This window comes from Astatotilapia calliptera, chromosome 2 (genome assembly GCF_964374335.1).
Source record: "Astatotilapia calliptera chromosome 2, fAstCal68.1, whole genome shotgun sequence".
Lineage (NCBI taxonomy): Eukaryota > Metazoa > Chordata > Actinopteri > Cichliformes > Cichlidae > Astatotilapia > Astatotilapia calliptera.
This window is the reverse complement of record NC_137423.1, coordinates 18984984-19008019: the sequence shown is the minus strand read 5'-3', so window position 1 is coordinate 19008019 and position 23036 is coordinate 18984984. Positions and strand designations below refer to the sequence as shown.

The 23036-nt window shown below is 40.5% G+C and overlaps 1 protein-coding gene and 1 long non-coding RNA gene across 3 annotated transcripts in view; both read right to left on the bottom strand.

The window, feature by feature from the left end:
• The window catches only part of LOC145430852 (uncharacterized), a 407956-nt gene that overhangs the window by 104543 nt on the left and 280377 nt on the right, over positions 1-23036 (bottom strand). The window lies entirely within an intron of this gene.
• Positions 18020-22654, bottom strand: LOC113029036 (uncharacterized). 2 transcript variants are annotated; one of them, XM_026179635.2, is made up of 6 exons: positions 20606-22654; positions 19912-20329; positions 19355-19514; positions 18651-18786; positions 18421-18474; positions 18020-18246 (listed from the first exon to the last, which is right to left on the bottom strand). In XM_026179635.2, exons 1-5 carry the CDS (start codon positions 20761-20763, stop codon positions 18450-18452), a joined length of 897 nt encoding a protein of 298 aa, XP_026035420.2. In that variant the 5' UTR covers positions 20764-22654; the 3' UTR covers positions 18020-18246; positions 18421-18449. The 2 variants fall into 2 exon arrangements, with proteins under 2 accessions (XP_026035420.2, XP_026035429.1); XM_026179644.2 differs by lacking the exon at positions 18651-18786.

Here is a 23036-nt window from a genome sequence, read left to right as displayed (position 1 = left end):
TGAGAGCCAACAGAGCCCCTAACCGGACATGACCGCTACCCCGGGTTGAGCCCCCCAAGGAAGATGCCTCCGGGGAACCCCCCGACGCCCTAAGCCTGTCCCTACCCCCACACCAATCACAACAGTGAAGGCGGGACCAAACTATGACCCCCCACCCCCACTAGGTGATGGAGCTGATCAAAGGAGCCCAGAGCAATTGATCTGATGTGGTGGCAGAGGCTGTATCAAGACTAATGTAATCTAATAGATAATTTCTATATTGGTTAGAATTAAGATTATTTTTATTTTTCCAGTTCATGAGGACTGTTTTCTTGGCTATGCATAGGGCAGTGAAAACCATATGGGCGATATTCTTTTCTGAAGTGACATTATCTAAGCTGCCCAACAAACACACTAAGGGGGAAGTTGGAATGTTACATTTCAGACACTTCGATAAGTCTTCACATATCTCACGCCAAAACATCTGAACTGGTGGACAGAACCAAAGAGCGTGGATATAATTGTCCGGTGAATTGGTTTGGCAGTGTGAGCAGTTGTTGGTAGACGTAAAGCCCATCTTGAACATCCGATGACCTGTATAGTGCACTCTATGTAATATTAATATAGCTCATAAGTTTACCAATTTAACCAAATTCCTGAATTTGCAAATTGCTATTTGCTTCCAGCTAAATCACAAAGAAGACCCAACTAATAAGCTCCATGAGGGCCTTGAGAAATGCAACATATATATGTTTTGGGGGGGTTTATTGTTATTTTTTTATTGTTGTTATCGTTAACTCTTTCCCTGGGTCTTTTCCCATGTGTTATGAATAAATCTTCTTTTTTTGGTACTGGTGCTGGTTTTATTTAGTTGTATTTATCCGCTACACCTTAAAAGCCGGTCTGTGAAAATATTGTTGGACATAAACCGGCCCGTGGAGCAAAAAAGGTTGGGGAGCGCTGCTATACAGGACAAAGTTCAATTTAAGAAGTAGATGTTATCCCAACCCTGTATGAGGGATATCGTCATGTCGTCAATCCTAAATCTCAGCTTCAAACCACAAAGGGTTTTCTTTGCAACTTCCCAACTGAAAGTAACCATGATGCAGAAGTTTCAAAAGATGTGAATATGTGGCTGACTTCACAGAGGTAGCTTCTTTCAGCCACAGATCACAAAAGGTTTTCTCTTACTGGAAGTCAAGCTGCTTTAAATTCTAGTTCTGATGAAAATAGAATGTGATGTTAATCTGCTGTCCTTTTGCTGTGAAGTTTAGAGTGAGTCAGCAAGCCAGTCACTGGTCTGTGTACTGAGCCAATGCCTCGCCCTCAGAGACAAATCAGTCATAGTCATTTTACCCTCAAAGAGCTTAACCAAATATGCAACTTTGAATCTGTCCATCCTCTGCTTCCAGAGCATCAGGGGCTATGATACATTCCTGAAATTCTACATCGGCGTCATTCTGACCAGCAGCGTCTCCAAGGCAGCTGCATGCCATGAGCGTCCAGCAGCACATTTGCACTGGACTCAAACATGTTGTTCATCTCAGCCTACTGAGTCTGCTCTGTTAAATGCCAGCTGTGCTCACCCCTAAGTCCTCGTGTGGGCGAATGTTTCGACTTGATAAATAAAGAGACGCCATATTCCTCTTGGAAATGTTTGACCTTGTTTTTTCTTCATCTCTTAGATATGTGATTATGCAATGAACACAAGACAAGAGGTGATAATTAAACCTTGTTTTTGTGATATTGCTGCACTGACCTGCAACACTGACTCAACAAGAGGCAATAGGTGCTGCAAAATATTGTGTTTCCTGCCGTCTGAGCAGCATTTATAATTAGGTTTAAGCTGTTTTTGCTCTGGTGCCTTGCTAATGGTTCCCATGCTGATGATTCTCTTTCATATCTCTCTGCCTTCTTGCTATTTTAGTGGTTATGTGCATCCTGTTTAATTTTCAAGAGCCACTATTTTTACTTACCCATAATCCCTCTGCCTCACCTGTGAAAAACAGGAAATTAGCAAAACAAAATACCAATCGTGTCCTATTTTTACCTGTAGTGATCTCATTATTTCTCTGACTTTGTTTTTCTTGGGTTTTTTGCCACCTATAAAAATCCATTTCCCCCTCCCCCATCTGTCCTCTCTGTACACCTATGCACCGGGAGGAAATTAGTCCAAACAAAATATTGTTAAAGCCTCAAATCTACCTCCAATTAGCATGAACTGGTGTTTCTCCTTTGATGTTCCATGTAAAGGTAAAAGAGGATACTTTAATTAAAATACAGGGAGGGGGAAGAAAGATGATTGGAGACAAATGGAAGCTCATTAGGCATCTGAGAGAAGTGATAAGTGGGACTTCTAAAAGGAAGATCTAATCCTACTGAATGCTAACTGAACCCACAAGACACAATACAACAAGTCCAGGATGAATTATGTATTTTCTTTTTAATGTTGCTCCACATATTTTCTTCATTTTTTTATCAACTTGTTGTAATATTGTTGATTTATTTCTGTTGAATCTTCAACAGTACTGAAAGATACGATATGCTGATTCAGTCTCTGAGCACTTAAGTCACCCAAACAAGCATAGTTTCAGAAGGTAATTCAAATCGGCTCTTTTACGTACATTTTGTCTTGACAGATTTGACATTATATGGCATAAAAGAAGCAATCTAGGACCTGTACAGGTAAGAGCTGTAGTTTGAGATGGTGGCTATCGAGTATGCTCTGTTGCCCCAGGCCTTGATTAGTCTAGACTGGAGCTTGGCATCAGAGGAGCAGAGGTTGTGGTCATGCGGTTGGTCAGTGAGGTGGGACTGGTCCTTCTGAATTAACCTTCTTATTATGTTAAGGGTCAATTTGACCCATTCCAGTTTTTGTGTTGACCAAAGTACTGGTCATCCTTTCTTTTTCTTCATGAAAGCTTATGACTTTTCCTTATCTGGGGTCATGAACTGGTGTGTAAAATATGGACACTTTGATGTGTCCTGGAATGTCTCTGCAGTGTTTGTATACAAAGATGATGTTGCGGGTCATTTTGACCCGCACACTTTTATGTAAGTAAAAAGTTGTTCAGATCCAAAATAAACATTTCTCTTTGATGTACTTTGTTTTGACTGCTTCTGAATATACATTCAGACCCAGGTGTGCATGCAAGAAACTTTCTCTCCCCTATTCTTTTCACTGTTCTCATGTCATTTCAACACACCAAAAATGAGCTCCAGAAGGTTGACGACTGAAGAAGCTTTATCACTGCTTTTCAACTGGGATAGTGATGAAGAAGAAGATGTTTCAGAGACTGAGGACAATGTTATTGATGATCCAGACTGACAATTTTCAGACGAGGAGGAGAGTGTGCCGCCATCTCTACATCAAATGAAAACCAAGGAATGCAGCAATCATCATCCACAGAGGAGACATGGACATCTAAAGATGGTAATATAAAATGGTCATTATCACCACACCGAAGTCAAGGCAGGCTGTCATCTTCTAATATCATCAAAATGACTCCTGGTCCTACAAGATTTGCCATCACACGAGTTGATGATATTCAATCAGCATTTCAACTCTTCATATCCCCTCCAATAGAGAGGATAATACTGGACATGACTAACCTGGAAGGGAGGCGTGTATTTCAAGAGAAATGGAAGCCACTGGATCAGACTGACTTGCATGCTTATATTGGAATTCTGATATTAGCTGGAGTATACAGGTCCAAGGGAGAAGCAAGTGCAAGTCTATGGAATGAAGAGAATGGAAGGCCAATCTTTCGAGCAACAATGTGTTTGGAGACATTTCTCAAGATATCTCGTGTGATCAGATTTGACAACCGTGAAACCAGAGCTGGTCGACGTGAAAGAGACAAACTTGCTGCAATCAGAGATGTATGGGATAAATGGGTGGAAATTCTACCTTTGTTGTACAACCCTGGTCCCCACGTTACTGTTGATGAGCGCCTTGTCCCATTCAGGGATCGCTGTCCTTTCCGACAGTATATGCCCAACAAGCCGGCCAAGTATGGCATCAAAATATGGGCAGCCTGTGATGCAAAATCTAGCTATGCATGGAATATGCAAGTGTACACTGGACAGCTACCTGGAGGAGCATCTGAGAAGAATCAGGGGATGCGTGTGGTGCTGCAGATGAGTGAAGGGCTGCAAGGGCATAACATCACCTGTGACAATTTCTTTACATCCTACTGGCTTGGAGAGGAACTTCAGAAGAGAAAGCTGACTATGTTGGGAACAATCAGAAGAAATAAGCCAGAACTTCCCAGTGAAATTTTGAAGATGCAGGGAAGATCTCTGCATTCCTCAATATTTGTTTTCACTGAGAAAGCAACAGTTGTTTTATATTGCCCAAAGAAAAACAAGAATGTTCTTGTCATGAGCACAATGCACACAGATGCATCTCTGAGCACAAGAGAAGACAAAAAACCACAAATGATCCTAGACTACAACTCCACCAAAGGAGGAGTGGACAATCTTGACAAAGTCACAGCGACATACAGCTGCCAGCGCAAGACAGCTCGTTGGCCCTTGGTAATTTTCTACAACATTTTGGATGTGTCTGCTTACAATGCCTATGTCCTGTGGACTGAAATCAACCAACATTGGAATGCGGGTAAATTGTACCGACGTCGCCTTTTCCTGGAAGAACTGGGAAAAAGTCTTGTCACTCCCAAGATCCAGATGCGAGTCAGACCAGCTCGATCCCCAGCAGCAGCAGCTGTCATTGAAAAGGTCAAGTGTGCACCATCCAACCAATCTGCAGTGGATCCAGTGGATACAGGTGTAAAGAAACGAAAAAGATGCCAGGTCTGTCCCTCACGAGAAGACATTAAAACAAGCACTGTTTGTGAGAAATGCAAAAAGTACATCTGCAGAAAGCACACAGTCACATTCTGTCCATCATGTGGACAAAATTGAAAATGTTGAACACTGAAAAACTGAGAAAAACGAGCAAGTTCAAAAGAAATGTGTTTGTAAAGAAGGAAAAACTTTTACTAAATTGTTCTTAAAAAGAGTTATGGTAATTCAAACTGTATTGTATGTCTGTGTTCTAAATGTTTTTTCTAATGGAAAATAAAGTTGCTATTGTTTTATTGTACTTTTTTGACAATTCTGAGTGGATTTACACAGTACGGGTCAAAATGACCCGCAACATAATCTATGTGATTTTTTTTCAACATAATACAAGGGTTAAAAGAAGGGCTTGCAAGTGGATCTGTTGTGGGACAGTAATGATGCATGTGTGGGAGTGAGTGAGTAGACCAGCAGCACAGCTCTGGATGTACTAAGGTTTATTCAGTGGTATGGTAGTAAATTCTGGGTACCATGGATCAAAGTGTAGCAATGCTCCCCTTCTCTCTTCCAAATTAACATATTTACAGCCCAGAAAAAAGAACAAAAAATCCCCAAAACACACTACAAAGTAAAACACGTTTTGATCTCCACAGTTAATTTCCCCTTTTATAAAATTTTTATAGCATAAAATTCAGGGCATGATAACTTTCATTGTGACTGTGTGTAAGGCTTCACTTACAAAAAGAGAAGTTTTAAAGTTAACCAAGTTATTTGACTTCGCTAGTAACTAAACCAGCTAGTTGAAATTGGATCACTTTTTGTGAGCTCCAAGGGGGAAAAATACATCCTTCATGGTTTCCTGGAGTATGACAGATGTTTTTTTTTTTAATTTAAAAAAATATAGTATTGATTGAGATGACTGTGGTATCCCCACCCTAAAACCTATTGTACTGTAATTAGTACATTTGTGCTTTGTCAACTACACATTGTTACACTGTTGAACATAAAACATAGTGGAGAGGATGTTGTAAGAGAACCTTTCAGAGCAAAGTTATTTGTACACTGCTTCTTTTCAAGGATAAGAATTACGAAAGAAGTCCATCGAAGAATAGAAAAATATTACAGGCAGGGTGGTGCATAAAAAGATAACAAGGTAGAAACATATTCAAGGGGGAAGAAAATGAAAGAAATAGAGAGGTGCTGCATCAGGGGAGTGTTATTACTTGTGATGTTTCATATCCAGTGTAGCGCTGAGCACTCTGGCTGCAGGCCTACAGGCCAGGCTTTATCACACGGAGAATACAGGCCACCCCCACAAGTGCAGAGGTCAGGTTAGCAATGCCAGCTCAAATCTTGTTTTCTCACCTCGAGAGTTGTGATGCATTCTGGAAGTGGAGCAAGGGTATATCTGCTCTCAGAAGTTCAAAATAACATTCTCTAAAAATGTTGTTTTGAGAGCATCTCTGTGGTAGGAAATATTCCCACTGAAGGACGCAAGGTCTTTGGGTGAGAACCCTGGCCATTGTTTCTAAAAGTGTAAAGTATGCAGGATATGATATTCTAATTTACATCAGCTGTGATATAAAATACAGAAATAATGTACAGATTACAGCAAACTGTAAAAATATTTTGTTGGCAATTTTAAATTGGAAACAGCATTAATGTTGTTAATAATAATAATAATAATAATAATAATACATTTTATTTAAAAAAGCCTTTCAAAACACCCAAGGATACTGTTAGTGTGAAATGATTTGTGTTTTTAGCAGGCCGGCAGTTGGCTCCAACACACTGGTTCAGTCTAAAATAACAGAAATTCACAGGAAACAGAATCACACTTAAGGACCTCCTGAGAACTCATGTAGCTCGACAACTATTAATACCAGTCCTGTGTGATATGACAAAATATACTGGATGACAAAATGAAAACATCATCATATCATTTCACATTTCACGCTATCGTTTGTTTCGATATAAATTCATTATCGGGTTTCACTGTGCCACTGGTCTCTAGTTACCAGAGGATATATATATATATATATATATATTGCAATATTTTACATTTTTACCACAGATTCAGTTCAAACACTTTGACCAGCACGCTGTAAGTTTAGGCTGACATGACTTTTTACCTCCAGTGTCAAAGTGCGAGGTGTGAAACACTGACATCTGTTTACGCTTGAGGAGACTTTAAAGTTAGTATTAGCTTGTTTAACATTAGCTACGATAATGTTAGCTTGTAGTAGCAGGCTCATTATCAGCTGTCCGGCAATAGGACAGTCACATCACTTGTCTGGTAACAATAACTAATTGTAAAAAGTATCAGCTATAGATTCTCGTATTTTACATGTTTCCCTACTATATGTTACAGCCCTGACTTCAGGAGATGAGGAGTAAGAGGATGAATGTGATACGATAGGATAGAGAAGTGAAGAGGAAGAGGAAGATATGATGAAAATGTACTTTTCTCAGGCATCTGGAAAATTCAGACAGAATTCTATCTGGGTGTAGAGTGTTGAAGGAGTTCTTCTTTCCCACCATCATTTAATTCCTGGGGTTTTCTCTCTAACGTTGCACCTTTACCTTACAGTATGGGATGATATTACATTATGATGATTATTCTCACTATACCTGATCAAAAACTGGGCTCAGCCTTTAGACCACATAGTATCATTGGGGTTAAAATATGATGACTGAGGACAGCTTGTAGCAGAGGCACCCATGTCCACATTTTGTTCCCTCTTCTTCCTGCACTGTATGGAAGCTCTGGAAGCTCTTCCTCAACCGTGGGTCCTCATTTCATCCCATTCTAAGGTAGCGTGTTGCCAGTGTAACTCTTTGTGCTGATCCACCACTGTGAAGTTGGACCCTTTACTTGCGTAAACACACGGATGTCTTTATTTTGACATTCGATTTACTGTGGTTTCACAGTGGGACACAGACACTCCCGCTCTGCTGTCCCGTCCACTCTCCTTCCTCTCGGACTGTCACTGTGAACATAAAGAGTCACAATCACATTCACGTCCCAGCACACCTGTTCACCCCTCCCCTGCACTGCCCCGGGAGCTCGCTGCGTCACCCCTCCTCTGCAGCCAGCCAGAGACCACACCCATGCCACAACCACCTTTCTCATAACCATCATCACCGCATGTGGCATGGTCTTGCATGGAGCTCCATACAGATGGTTGTGATGATCATTTTATATTTGCTCTATTTCAACAGTTGACACCTTCTCACCAATCTTCTTGCTGGTGATCCTGTGGACCAATCCAACCTTGTGCAGGTCTACAGTCTTATCTGTGACCTCTTTTGGCAGCTCTTTGGTCTCGACTATGTGGCTCATGCACATACTGATCTGAGATCAGCAGTATCAGCTTTATCTGTAACTGATTATTGCCACATGTGTTGATTGTCACGTGTGTGCCACAGGGGCCAGCAACCGATCCATGGGAGCCAGAGTTAAGGCCGGGTTTGCTCTGGGCAAATATATAAAGCTCTATTTTGGAGAGCAGGCAGGCACATATTCTGCACATAAAGTCATAAAACACAGCAAAGCAACAAGTGTGTACAAGAACCTCTGTGCACACAAAGAAGACACAATAGTACCAAAGCTTACAGTAGATTACTGTGGCCTGAGAGTACCATCCAGAGAGAATCAACTGTGTCATTTAGACTCTCATTTACCAGTTTGTGTGTGTCGGGATGTGTTTATGTCAGTGTCTCTTTTTTTACCCACGTTCACACAGAGCGTGCTGTGTATAAATGAATCACAGCTCTAGCAGCATGTTGTGAGTTAGCACCTGCATAAATGTCTTCCATTAATATAGTGTTTGTATCTGAGCGTGAATGGGGAATGTTATCTGTGTGGGAATAAGTATCAGAGTGCTAAAGGACTCAGTAAGAATAATGAGCTACGCAGCCAGTGAGGGTGAGACGGAGTTAAACACACACACACAGTAGACACAGCTACACCTACAGCTGAGCAGAAAGCCAATTCATCTTCTCTCTCATTTTGATCTTCACTCATTTCTTATCTCTCTCTCTCTCTCAAATGCTCTCTAAATATTTGCAGTATTATAACACTTTGATGCCACTTTATTTAGCAGAGAGCCTTCCTGGAAATGCAATCACCCATTAGATTCTGTGTGTGTGTGTGTGTGTGTGTGTGTGTGTGTGTGTGTGTGTGTGTGTGTGTGTGTGTGTGTGTGTGTGTGTGTGTGTGTGTGTGTGTGTGTGTGTGTGTTGGGGGGTGAGAAAGCATTACCTTCTCAGCTTTTCTTCCATGCGCCAGCAACCATATTATATTACTGGCATAAGTGAATCAAGCCCAGGAACCTCGGATGTGCTAGTGCCAACAGTGTTTCTGGAGGGAAGGATATTCCCTTAACCCCAGGTGACCTTGAAATAAATAACTCAAGAGCTAGATCCACCTGCTCTGCAACGATTCTGGCTACAGGCTGGATGTAATTGGCTGTCAAAACAGCATGTCGACTGCTGGAGCTGGTTGTCACAACGCAGAGTTTAATGTCATCACACATGCAGGAGTAAAGCAGTCCTAGTGGATTTCAGTGACAGGCAGGTATATTTTACTTCAAAGCCTCCCTTTGGTCATGAGACCAGTTCGAGCTGGTACTTACATGAAGGCACTGTGGGAGTCTTGTAGAAATCAGCACAGTTTTTCCCTCTTATTGTGTTTTTAAACACTGATTAACAGACAGTCAGGGACAGACATTCATATTTCAGGCAAGCACCACATTCCAATTCATTATTATTATTATTATTATTATTATTATTATTATTATTATTATTATTATTATTATTATTATTATTATTATTATTCTCAAAACATTGCCAACAGTTAACTTTCCAGTTGAGCAGATATGAGGAGGGGAGAAAACATTATGACTGAGAAGAGAGGGAGTGAAGAGCAGTTTCTCCTGTTTCATATGGCGATGGGTCCCCGGTGAGAGGAAAATACCATCATGATGTCTGAAACACAGAGAGACAGCAGCTGGTAGAAAGGTCACACACTCACACACACACATGACACACATGCACACATGGTCACACGTGAGCGACACATACACTTACAGCTGTATATGGATGAATGCGCTGAGAGCTGTGCGCTCACACACAAAGGTCAGTGTTTCCCTGATGGGTATTGATGCTGGAACTGTTCTTTTTTCCCCAGTGTGTGTGTGTGTGTGTGTGGGAGGGGGGTGACAGAGAGAGAGAAACTGATTCACTGATTCTGCACAATCCTAACTGAGAATCTGCATTACCACGTATTGTTTTGAAGCATGGCTACACAACCCTGATTTTTTCCAATCACATTTACCATTTTTAGCTCATCCAGCTAAAGGCCCGATGACCTTATGCCATGGGAAGACATCTGTTATCCATCCATCTGTCCAGAATTCACAAGAATCACCAGCTCTCGTGGAGTATTGGTCAGAATTTCATCAAGCTCACACAGTTACCATCTGAAACTGAACTCAAGGTCTAATGGCAAGTAACCTGTAAACTGTGCTAGAGTTGAATGACTTACATGATTCGTTTCCTGGTTTTATATTGGTCTCAGCAAAGTAATCTTTAATTAATTCACTTTTTAATTGTGTTTCTTTCACATGTCACATGCAACGCCTGCAAGTAACTTTGAAATTTGTATTTGAGTGAATTTTGCTTGAGTTGCCACTGAGTGCCAGCGACAGTCGTGCCCCCTGTCAGAGTCACTCAGATCGTATCTGCTTTACCTGTCCTATATCTGCAGGACTTAAGCCACTCTATTGCTGCTTCATGATTGGCTGATTGGATAACTGTATGAATAAGCATGTGCATTGTGTTCCTGATAAACTGCTTGCCGAGCTTCTTTAGTGCTGAGCTACAGCTTGTTTTTGACCAGCGTTCACTTTTTACAAACAACGGTCACACAATCATCTCTTTTCTTCTGCTGGGTTCTGTAAGTTTGTAGTTTTCTATCCAGAGTGCTGATCAAACAGCCAAGAGCGGTGCAGCAGCTGTCCGTGGTCCTTAGTGTCATCTGTCCCAGGGAGCAGAAGATCTGCTGCTGTGAGCTGATGGCCGAGAGGGAAAGCATCTGATTGTCACTGTTGCACCTGTGTGTGCATGTGTGTGTGTGTGTGTTTTCTGGAATATACACTAGTGACTTTAGTTTGTCGTCAGTCGTGGTTTCGTGTTGCTTTGTATCATGTCTCCTGCTGAGCTTTGTGCAAAAAGCCTTTTGCCTCAGTCCAGCCTCTGAGTCATCTCTCTGCCAGGGTCCACACACAACGCACAACAAAACTTATTTTGGGCAGAAATACATGAAGATTAGCACCAACTCTACAACTGAAGCCAACCCCAAGTGAGATAAAGCTGTCCAATGTGCTTTTATTGGGTGCACTTTGTTTTATAGAATTCTTAAAGGGCACCTATTGTGTAATTATTTATTTATTTATTATTTTTCTCTGATATGCTGTTACAACATTTTATAGCCACGTGAAACATGTGGTGGTGAATGTGAGAGTGCTTTGCATTAGTTCAGTATTTCACATGGGACACATCTATGTGGCAGCTTGAGTTAAGATGTCCTTAACATCTTAATCATCGTATCATTATATCCCTGCATTTTCTTAACCAACAGCCTAGCCTATCCCAGCTTTCACAGGGAGTGTTGTAAAATATTATAATTAAATTCCATCCATCCAAGTTCTTCTGCTTATCCAAATCAGGACAGCTGGTAACCCTGCCCCAGCTGTCACAGGGAAAGTATTGTATACATATGGTATTTATGTATGTATTTATGTATTTATTATTAGTATTATTAGTAATATTAGGGCTGTCAGTACTGTGGAAATTGATTATAATTCACCTTGCATTTACAGACAACAAGACTGTGCAACATTCAGGATACTTTTTTTCTTCTTCTAGACAAACGTTCAGATTGTGGCTGTGTTTTACCCAAACATTTCTACACAGTCTTTGTCCTATGCTAGTTTCCACCATGTTTTTGCCCTGTTCAGCAGTACAATAGTAGCTATGCAGAATTCACACCACTATGAATCCTATTTTCTTTACACTGGGCCTAAGAACAGCCCTTCACTTTATCCTCTCTCTGAAACAAGCTGTTTTAGCTACCTTCCTGCTGCTATTGATCTATAGATCCAACTTTCTTCTCATTGGCTGTCAGTTGTAACCAGCAGGTTCAACCAGCAGGTGGGTGTGGCTTCAGTTCCCTAAGAGAGGATATTAGGGTTACCCATGTCATTGATATCATACAGAGGCAAAAGTTTCATGTTTGAACCTTCAACAAACATGAAGCAACAGTTCAGAGTAAAATCCATAAAAATAAGAAAAAAGAACATATTAGTGGTCAGTCTCTGTAATGGTCACAGTAATTATTGTCCGCAGTGCTGCATTCACATCAGCTAGACCTTCAGAGGGTACCTCACATAATCTTGGTAACTGCTATGGAGGGTCCAGGTTTAAGTTTCACCATGATCTTATCTTTCAGGTCAGTTCCTCTCGCACTCAACAAGACTTCTTCTATTGCACTTGAGGATTGGTACTCAATCTCGGGTGGTCATGATGATATCTCCCCCCTGACCTGTTGTTCTGGCTAGTTGCCATAGGATTTATGTAGTAGCTCATCAATCTCTAGCCATGAGAGCAGTTCTTTCTTCCGATTGTTGGAACACCGAGCTACTAGTTGTTTCGCCATCAATCTGGATGTTGGGTATCGATGATTCCATAGGGCCTTCATCTTATTCATGTAACCTCTCCCACTGGGGTTACTTGCATAGTAGCATCCCAACAGCACCCTATTTTAATCTCTTGCCCACTCGTGCCTTCTGGTTCCAGTAACCCACTTCTCATCAGTGTGTCCTGGTTCCTCAACACCTGATGTGGACCTTGTTAATCCGGGCAATGTCCAAGTCGGCATGGCTTCATTTTAATGTAATATTAGGCTTGGTGAGCATGGGGGATCTAGCCTAGGGACCTTTACTGGATACAGATGCCCCGGCCCAAAGGTGTGTAGTCTTACCACTAAGCTATCCAGCTGCTTATCCATTTTGTAAACTTTGATTATTGTAAGCTTCTGAAAGGAGGATCATACAGGGTATGTTCATTGGCTGCCTGATTGTGACTAACAAGCACGTAGTTTTAGAGTCAGCTCCACCCATTACTCATCACATGCACTTTTACACGGAGATAGCAACAGCCAAAATACCCATGTTAAAGCTTCATAACAGAACTTACTGCAAACTGCTTCTAAAACAGCCTGTTGAGATGAACAATTTCCAACAGATTTCGAACCAATAGACATAGTTGAGACATGGTTCATTTACATGCAGCCCCTGAGGCTCTGACCTATGTCTGAATTTTTTATTTAATATGTTCATTTATTTTCTTATGATCTTCAGATAAATCATATTATTTTGTGTATGGAAGTGATGATTTCTCCATACCGTACCAGTACCCTAACAAAGCTACAGAGACAGTTATACAGCCACACACAGCATCTTTATCATGACGCTGTTCATTATTTTGTAGTCTTTGTCAGCCCGATCGGCTACATCGCGCTGCTTGTCATGTGATTGCTATCGTGGTCTTGGTCCGTTTTTGAGTTTTCTTGTATTTTCTGTTAATTTTTATTTTGTTAAGTCACGTTGTTATTCTAAAGGTTTTTTCTACTGTGCCTGGGTTTGTCTGTTTAGTTTGGTTCGGTTTGTTCGATTCCCCCCTGTGTTGTATCCCTCTGTGTGTTAGTGTTTATATAGTTGTGAGTTTCTTGTGCCTTGTTACCCCCACGTGTGTTATTCCATCATATTTCCTCCAGCCAGTCATGTCTGTGCTCTCCATCATGTTCTCTCCCTCCCTCTCGTCTGCCTCTCCTCCACTTCCGTATCATCTTTCCTGTGTTATTATGAAGGTCCCGTGTTTCCATGTTCAGTCCAGCTTCCCGTCTCGTTATAGTTATTCGTGTCAGCTGTGTTCCTCCTGTGTGCTCACTTCCTCGTTATTCCTCTGTGTATTTAGGTCAACGTCTCCTTCCCGTCCTTTGTACCATCTTCCCTCATTGTTGTGTGTGTTTTGCAGTTTAGTTTACTTTGTACCATCTCTTTTGTGTCAGCAAATAAAGCTGCATTTTGAGTTCATCCCTGTGTGCTGTTAGTTCTGCATTTGTGTCCAATCACCTGCCTGCCACGCAGCGTTGACAACTGCAGAGGTCAAATGAAAGTGATTCCATTCTCAGACTTTGTTTCCTTGTCTAAGAAAACTGATTTGGAAGTCTTAACCCTTTGCAATCAAGTTAGTAATAAAATGAAAAGAGTTTATCACCTTTTGTGGATTTTTTCCTTTAATCTTATCCTGACAATTGGCTTGTGCCAGATACGTCTCCTGATGAGAGCCCAAAACAATTTATGTGTGTGTTTAACTAAATGCTTGAGGCAGATTAGGGAGGGAACCACTCAGAGAGCAGGAAATCTAAATTAAAAAAATCGAAATTATATAAAAAAATGACTAAAATAAAAAGTAAAGTTGAAGTTGTTGCAAAATTACCACTTTGATTTGCAATTTTAAAATTACCTCAGAGATTTTCCAGCTGGTAATTGCTTGGTATTATTATCTGTGTGTGTGTGTTCAATACACTTGTGCGGTGCATGTGTCTTTGTGCATCTGTGTGCATGTGGTCACCTCAGTGTCCAGCGTTCTCCAGAGGCTCTAATTGCATGTGTGACTCTGTGTGTCTGTGTGTGTCTGTGTGAACTTAATTGAATAGGAGGTAAAGGCTGTGGTGTTCCCCTATGGTGCAGCCTCTAAATGCGGCCTCGCTGGAGAGGAACCGAGGGGAAATGAAGCTTAGAGGCACACAGGGAGCAAGAGCAAGAAAGAGGGCGAGATGACAATAAATTTGACATTCCTCCGAGATTTTGAATAGAAAGACTGACAAAGAAAGAGAGCGTGGCTAAATGTGGGCTCCCCGATGAGATGGAAAGAGCTTGGGAGACAGGGAAACAGGAGCGGGAAAGAGAGAGAGAGTTTTTATCTAAATGTGTCCCTCCCCAGTGAGCGGGCTCCGAGACCGGGGGAGCTGTCCTTGGTTCAGAATAAGCCTCTGGCAGAAAACCAAGTCAAGCAGTTAGCATTGAGCACATCACACAGGGCTGAAGCCTCGCACACTACCTCTCTGTCACTGTCTCCCTGTTCATCCTTCTCCCTCCCTTTCTTTTAACCCCCCGTCACCCCATCTGTGTTTGTCGTCGAGATGTGACACAAGCAGTTAGTGCACTGAACAGGACGTGGCCGAAGGCAACAAACTACAACACCTCCCTGTCTGGCTTTTTTTTGTGTTTGTTTCCTTTGGTTTTACCATCTTCTGGTGTTTTCGTCACTGGATTTTTCTCCATTTCTTCTTCTTCTTCTTCTTTTTCTCCCTTTTTGTTTGGAGTCTGAGATGCATCACAGCCTTGACAGCATATTGCTCCATATTGAGCTTGTGATCTTTAATATGCAGGTCTAGCCTTGAGAATTTATGTGTCAGAGTCATTGTTTAGCATTAAAACATTATATAAGTAACCGTAACGATAAAAGTGGAGGGACACTTTTATCAGATTTCCACAGAGAGTCATATGCCTCAATGTCATATCACATACATCCACACTAGCATTACTCAGTCCTGGAGTCAGTTCTCAGACGTAGTTGGGCAGACAATGGTAGCCCGCACACCTGTTTGTCTTCATCTCATCATCAGCTTCTGGGAAGAAAAAAGTCTCCACTCCATACAGGTTGTTGTTATTCTTAAGGTGATAATCAGGTGCTTAACTTGTGAGTGTTGTTTTTGTTGTGCGTGTGTGCGTCTCCTGTTCCTCGACCTTATTCTCTCATCTCTGCTCCCAGTTAAACACCAGTGTGTGCTTTGGCTGGACTTCAGTTCCCTGTAACCTGAAGAATTGCCTCATTGCTCCCATGTTTGCAAAAGAGCTGAAAATCAAAACTCATTGCTCTGTTATGTTAGTACTCACCTGACTCACCTGTCCTCTCTGGTGTCCACCTGCAGAAAAGCCTCTTACCTGAACTCACTTGGCTTCTTGCCTTTGAATTTGACGAAAATAAAAGATCTTAAAAATAAACTATCCTAAAACCACTGCAGTCTGCGGTTGAGTACCTTTGAAGCTCACTTTTAAACATATTTTTTCCTTAATAGCCTAAGAACACTGATGACCAGGTACGGTCGGATTCATTCAGCTCCCAGAGAAATAAAAGCCGTACTCGTGTTTCGGGCAGCAAAGTAAATAAGTGTGAACTTCCACACAGCTGCACAAGTTTTCAGGTTTCCCAATTAAAGAACCAAAACCAACAATTCTTTGCTTTTCTCTCAGATGTCCCAGTGCTGGTCACGCAGTTCAACATTTGGTATTAAAGCCTCATTTTAACTGCACTTACTGAGATAAACTACATCAATATTCAACAGCAATAAAAGGACTATTTGGTGAAAACTGCTTCATGGGTGTCATGGATGAGGCCAACTGGAGCAGGAGTAAATATTTTTCTGTACTTTTTATCAAATAAATATCTTTCATAATTTTATTTTATTTTTAAAATGTGTTAGTAAACATGCTGTGTGTGTTTGTTTTCTTTGATGTTGTATTTTTTAATATGTTCAAAACAAAGCCACACAACACAATGTGATTGGACTAAATATTAGGAAAGGATTTGGGAAAATTGTTAACATTTTGCTTCATTGTTTCACATCTTTGACCAGAATATCATAAAACCTACAAAAAAGTCCCACCTAATAAATGTTCAGGTGGACGAGTCCCACGGAGAGCTCCTTTTACTCTTGCACACACCAAAACACTGTTCTTGAAACATTTGAATTAGAATTAGAATTAGAATTCAACTTTATTGTCATTGCACATGCACAGGTACAGGGCAACGAAATGCAGTTTGCATCCATCCAGAAGTGCTTTAGTGATATAGATATATTACAATATATATTAGCAATAGTATAGATATGTAAGTATACTACAGAAATGGGTCTATTATGGTATGTTATAATGTACACGGTATGAAGTATGTTGTGAATATTCTATAACTAAGTATGTAAAGGCTGTAGTGAGTACAAGCTATGTACAGGCTATGAACAGGAAATAAATATGAAAAACTATACAGAATATGAAATAAATAACTTTACAGAAATCTGAGATATACAGCTATACAGAAATGGGAACTATGCAAGTTGTAAACAGTTGTAGGATTAAAGATTATTGAATGTACAGAATGATTATTTACACAGAGCTATACAGTAGTGCAGTTAAGATAAGTGAGGGTGTAGATAGTTTCTACAGAGGCTATATAAAGTGCTAGTGGTTGTGAGTGGTGGTTCACTCCATGTTATTATTGTGTGTTTGAGGGTACAGTTGTCCATTGTGGGTGTGTGTATGTTCAGTCCATGAGTTTAACGTGGGTCAGATGTCAGGAGGCAGAGTTCAGGAGTCTGACAGCTGTGGGGAAGAAGCTGTTCCGGTACCTGGTGGTCTTAGTCCGGAGGCTCCTGTGGCGCCTCCCAGAGGGCAGGAGGGTGAAGAGTCCATGTGATGGGTGACTGGGGTCTTTGATGATTTTCCCAGCCCTTTTCAGACACCGCTTCCTGTAGATGTCTTTTATGGCAGGAAGTGGTGCTCCGGCGATGCGCCCCAGTCAACACACATACGTGGGGCCCAAATAGGGAGCATCAGGGCTAATATTTGGGGCCCACTTGGGAAACCCAACTGGGGTCCAGCTAATTTTGTCCTCAGTTTCCATGGTGGCCCCAAATGTGTTTGCCCACATAGGTTAATGACGGACCCTGGATGGGCCCCAAATCAGGCCCAGCCAATAAACAAGTGTGGGACCCAGATGGGTAGAAGTGGGTCTGATAGTTGGGGCCCACTTGGGTTACCCACCTGGGACCCAGCTACTTTTGTCCTCAGTTTTCATGGTGGCCCCAAGTGTGTTTGCCCAGATGGGTTAATGACGGGCTCTGGATGGGCCCCAAATCAGGCCCAGCCAATAAACAAGTGTGGGACCAAGATGGGTAGAAGCGGGTCTGATATTTGGGCCCCACCTGGGTTACCCACCTGGGACCCAGCTACTTTTGTCCTCAGTTTCCATGGTGGCCCCAAGTGTGCTTGCCCAGATGGGATTTTGGATACTACAGTAAGCTAAAATTTAAATCACCTGTACAACAAAGTCAGTTTATCTTTTTTATTAATACTGATTAATATGACATTTTAAAACAGTATGCAGTATAACAGTAATTTTTTATATACTATACAAATATTTTTTTTGTTTAGAGAACATGTTGACAAAAAAGGTCCCCAGTATACACAAAACAATAACAAATCAATGTTATACAGTTTAAACGAAAAAGAAATGCACTGAAACACAGCTTCTCACTCATTCAGTGATCCATTGGTCCTGAAAAAAAAAAAGTGCATTTTTTCACAAATAACATCAGATTTGCAATACTACTGGAGTTGTTTTGAAAGTTGTGCTGATCAAGTTGTTTGACTGGCTGGAGTTCCTGGAGCTGATTGTGCAAAGAAGAATATTGCACAAACTGCTAAACATAACTGGAAATTGTTCACATACCGTAACACAGTGAGGAACCAAAAAACGGTTTAGTGAGAGCTGTCTTCAAGTATGCTGCAAACCAGAGAGAAATATGTGGTCATTCCTGGCAGCAGCCATCACCCTCCAGAACAACATGAGCTGATGCCCCCCCCCCCATAAAAAACCCAAACATAATTTCCCTCAATAATACAGTATTTGTAATTAATTTAATCTCCACAGTCTATCTAAACTGAGTCACTAAGGTATACCTCTCCTGCACGCGACACTGTGCCCTTGCCATGCGATTTCCTCCTCTATCTCTTGCACCAATAAACCACTTGGATGCTGCCTTTTCTGCCTCTTTTCTGGTAATCTGGCTTGTAAGAGCATTTTTTTTCAAGCTGCCTGTAAAGCACAGATATTGACCACAAGAAAGTGAGACTATATTACTGAATCTAAAGACACAGCTGTAATTCTCTTTTTTTGTTACATACTTATATTTATACTGTGACACGGCATAAGATCTCACATAAATGTAGAACCAAAGTATTAAAACCTTAAATCAGTGAGCTCGTTCAGTGAGAGACTGAGATTACCGAAAAGCACCACTGAACGACACAGGAAATCATTCCTGCCTGTGGCCATCTCCCTGTACAACGCATCCACTTAACACACTGTTTGCTGCTACAGCTACACATGTTTCTTTTCCAAATATTTATTTATAAGTGACTTATGTATGTATGTATGTATATATATGTATATATTGTACTATTCTTAGTTAGCGTATTGTCTGTCTTGTCTTAATGTTGGTTTAAAATGGAGCACTGTAACAAAAAATAATTTCCCCCAGGGATCAATAAAGTATTCTGATTCTGATTCTGATTCTGATAAATTGATTGGAAGACTGACTACAGCTGAAATGAGCATCTGTTATTCAAACATCAACAAAATATCTTACAACTAATGAGCTTACCATATAGCACTTCAAAAATCTTAAGCCCTCGAAATTCCCGCTTTCCATGGCGCCCAACGAAGTTATATTGCCTGGAAAGAGCATTGTCCATAATGAAGGCCATCATTCTTCTGGTGGCTTCATCAACAGTGCTCCCTCCGATCTCTGCCACAACAGCAACCTTAGGACACACAAGGACAATAATTTTACCGACAGTAGTACCATCAGTCACACCTAAAAGAAAACCTGCACAGCTACACAGTAATTAGGCTTAATAATTTTGATGCTATTTGATTGAGAAAGAGTTAAGTGTCAAAGTCAAACACTGTCTGATGTAAATGCAAAGAGCTAAATGACTGATCCACCAAAAGTAATTTCTTAAGGTTTGGCGTGGCACAACTTGTAAAGTACAACTTATTTTATTTTCAAAAACAGCAACTTTTGTGGAGCTCACCTTCCGCCACTTCATTGCACTGACCATGTTTGAACAAACACCAACTTTCCTTAATCATAACTGCTAGCATAAAACGCAGATTGAGGCATTAATCAATTATTGTCATTACATCATTATTATTTACCACTTCTTTCAGGAAGACAGGGTCTATCAGTTTTTGTTCCAGTGCTTCCACGTCTGCGACTGTCCGGAGAGGAAAAACAGCACCCTCGGGTAATACTGCAGCAACTGGTCCATCACGTTGTTTGAGGAGAGACTGTAGCATTCGACTGTGGATCCTCTGAGTCTCCTTAATGTCTTCCAGGAGGGTTAGAACACGTACAAACATGCTGGTATTGGTGGCTTGTACAAGTTGTCTTGGAACTGGTTGTGAAACCACAGGTGAAGGAGTTGAGGGTGGTGGTAGCTGAACAAATGGATGAGTGACGTTCTGGTGGGGAGTTTCACTTGAATGTCTATTCTCCATTGCTGATGTTGATGAGGTCTCTGGCTGTTCCGCAGCGTTGTCCCAATCCTCATCCGAGCTTGACTGGATCACTGGCCTTAAAATGAATTTAAAAAAATATTAAAAAACCCCACAAACAATTTAGTTACTGGTTAGTCCTACAAACTAAAAACATTAATGTATAGTCCGGCATCAAAAGGAGTCTAAAACTGATTTTTAAAAGTCAAAAAGTTACAAAGTGCTATTTTAAGATCATATCTAAATCTGGTGAGCAGTAATGGTCTGCTAAAGATACTGTCAGCTTGTTTTTGTTTTTCTTATAATCACCACAATAAATTGTTGCTTTTAAGGCGTTTTAAAGAAACATAATTACCTCCTTTTCCGCTTCCCTTTTCCCAATCTGCTTCCAGAATCTGACTCAGTCTGCACTTTCAGAGTCTTCAGGAAACACGTCAAAGTCCAAAGCATCATAAAAAATGTCTGCAGATTGTTCATTTTGTGAACTGACTCCAGCATGTTCATCGCAATCATGGTACTCTTCCACAAGGGGTTTATTCTCAAAAGAATCTGAGAAAAAAATTAAGTCCTGATGATGATCTAACTCATTCTGCTGTGAAACGAGACGTAAATGTTCAACAACTTTCGCAGCTATTTTTCTTCTCTTTGTCCTCTCAGATTGCTCCATTGCTTTCTGAAAGATAAAATGTATAAAAATGATAAAATGTAGTATTTTTCAGTCACCTGGGTAACAGCTTGGATAGGTTACACTAACTACATCAACAGGTCCTTACTCAGAAATATTATTGGGGCCTGACAACTATCCAAAGCACATTTACATGTTATTAATCGTGGTTAATAAAGCCATTTTCTTAAATTTCATTCGCTTTAGCATTTGGCTGTCACTTGTGTATTAGAAATATAGGAACAAAGACGTAAACACAAAGCGCGGAACCGATGCATCAAAATGTGTGAGATGTCAGCTTTTTCGCCGAGGGCAGGTACACTGACACTCCGTCAGGGCTGAAAGCCGACAGCTCACTAATTCTGATGATGCAGGTTTCATCACTCTCCAACCAAAATTAACTGAACCAGCAGCAAAAGAAGATCCAAACTACGCTTCATATTTGATAAATACTGTCATTAATTCCCTCTTGCTGTCTTGTTTTCACCACAATTTAAAAAAAAAAAAGAAAAAAAAAAGAAAAATCACACTTCCTGCACAGCTCTCTCGTAGTGTACTTCGAGAAAAGTTTCCCCATCTGAAATCTGTTTTCCACATTATTCCCTTGCTTATTATACATCAGTGTACGGTTGTGCTTAGCGCTGTTGTCAGTTGTTTTTTTGTGCCAAATTATGCCAAATTGCAAAAAACTCAGCTTGTTCTCTAATAAAACCTCTAATAAAACCTCTAATAAAACCTCTGTAACTTTGCTCTGCTTTACTTCAGCAGCATCAGGTAATGTTCATATATTGATTCATGGTTTTCTTCAGTTTTTGTTCAACTGCAGAATATTTCTAAGGTTATCTGATTTAAAAAGCCACTCCAGGAAAATCTCCTTCATGTTTTTCTGTGTTTTATCCTCAGTTACTTTGGCATAAAGACATCTGCTGTGATGCTTACACCAGCCTTAAAAGCTGTTGTATTACAATAAAAGACCCTGACATCGCTTTATAAAGTAACAATTCTAATTGTTACAAACTCAAAAAAAGATTCCTACTAGTATATTTCTGGCATGAATCAAATTTTGAATATAAATGAATTTTGAAATATACACTGCTTCTTATGTCAAAGTCTGTAAAAATAAAGAAAGAGATAAACCACACATAACCCTTGCTACTATTCACTCCACTGTCCAACAGCAAAATCAAACCAATATACAGATATTAATAACATATTAATGTAATAGTGTGACTATGCAATTTATAAGTAGCCATAGTCAGCCAAGTCATAATCAAAACAACAAACATCTCAAGTTTTGAGGTCATTGCAAACCCTCCTGGCCAATAACCACACAAGCTGTCCATGAAGGAAGGTTGATAAAGGAGCATGCACAAAATTCAAACAAATTTAAGCCATAATGAAACAAATTAAAATAACAGTGCACATGCACAAATCAGGCACCAGACAAACACTTAAAGATCACAGATCTTTAGAACCACATCCAAAGAGCAATTGCTTTTCTTTTTTATAAATAAATAAATGTGTAGATTCTAGCCAAATATACATTACAAAAGGAAAAAAGGAGGGCCACAGCAATCATAGTAAAAGGAGTTGGCACTGTGGCCCTAACAAGACCGATCAGTTCTGCTTAAATAATCAGTTTCCCTCATGTACAGAGCTTGCACAACAGTGAGAGGCAGATTCTAGAGTCAGTACACTATTTCTGATTAAGTTCTCACTAAAACAACTACACACATAAAGTTGCATACTAAAGTGTGTATGAAAAAAAAAACCCAAACAAATCAAGAACACCTATATTTTATTTGCTTTTTCTGGAAAAATGAAAACAATGGCAAGAAAAATGATGATGTCTTCTACAGAAATAGAGTGCTCACTGATCTGCCTCTCTGACTGCTGTGCATGCTCCTGACACAGGGGCAAAAGCTGGGGACTAGTTGCTCATGGCCATGGCCTACCCTCATCACTTAGCGGTGAGGAATGAAGCTGATAAAGACAACACCAAAGCAATTTTGGTTGCTCTGATAGTGAAAATACCCTCCCATATTCCTCTTAAAAAATTAGAACTTCGTTAAATTGGTCTAATACAGTCCTTTATTAATACTAATCATAGAGAAAAACCAAG

What these genes read in the sequence shown, in the direction of transcription:
- LOC113029036 (XM_026179635.2), bottom strand. Translation starts at nt 20,763, where the DNA reads ATGATTGCGATGAACATGCTGGAGTCAGTTCACAAAATGAACAATCTG. An exon ending in AAAGGGAAGCGGAAAAGGAG is followed by an intron (nt 20,330 to 20,605) that starts GTAATTATGTTT and finishes ATTCATTTTAAG; the next exon opens with GCCAGTGATCCAGTCAAGCT. An exon ending in CTGTCTTCCTGAAAGAAGTG is followed by an intron (nt 19,515 to 19,911) that starts GTAAATAATAAT and finishes GTGTGTCCTAAG; the next exon opens with GTTGCTGTTGTGGCAGAGAT.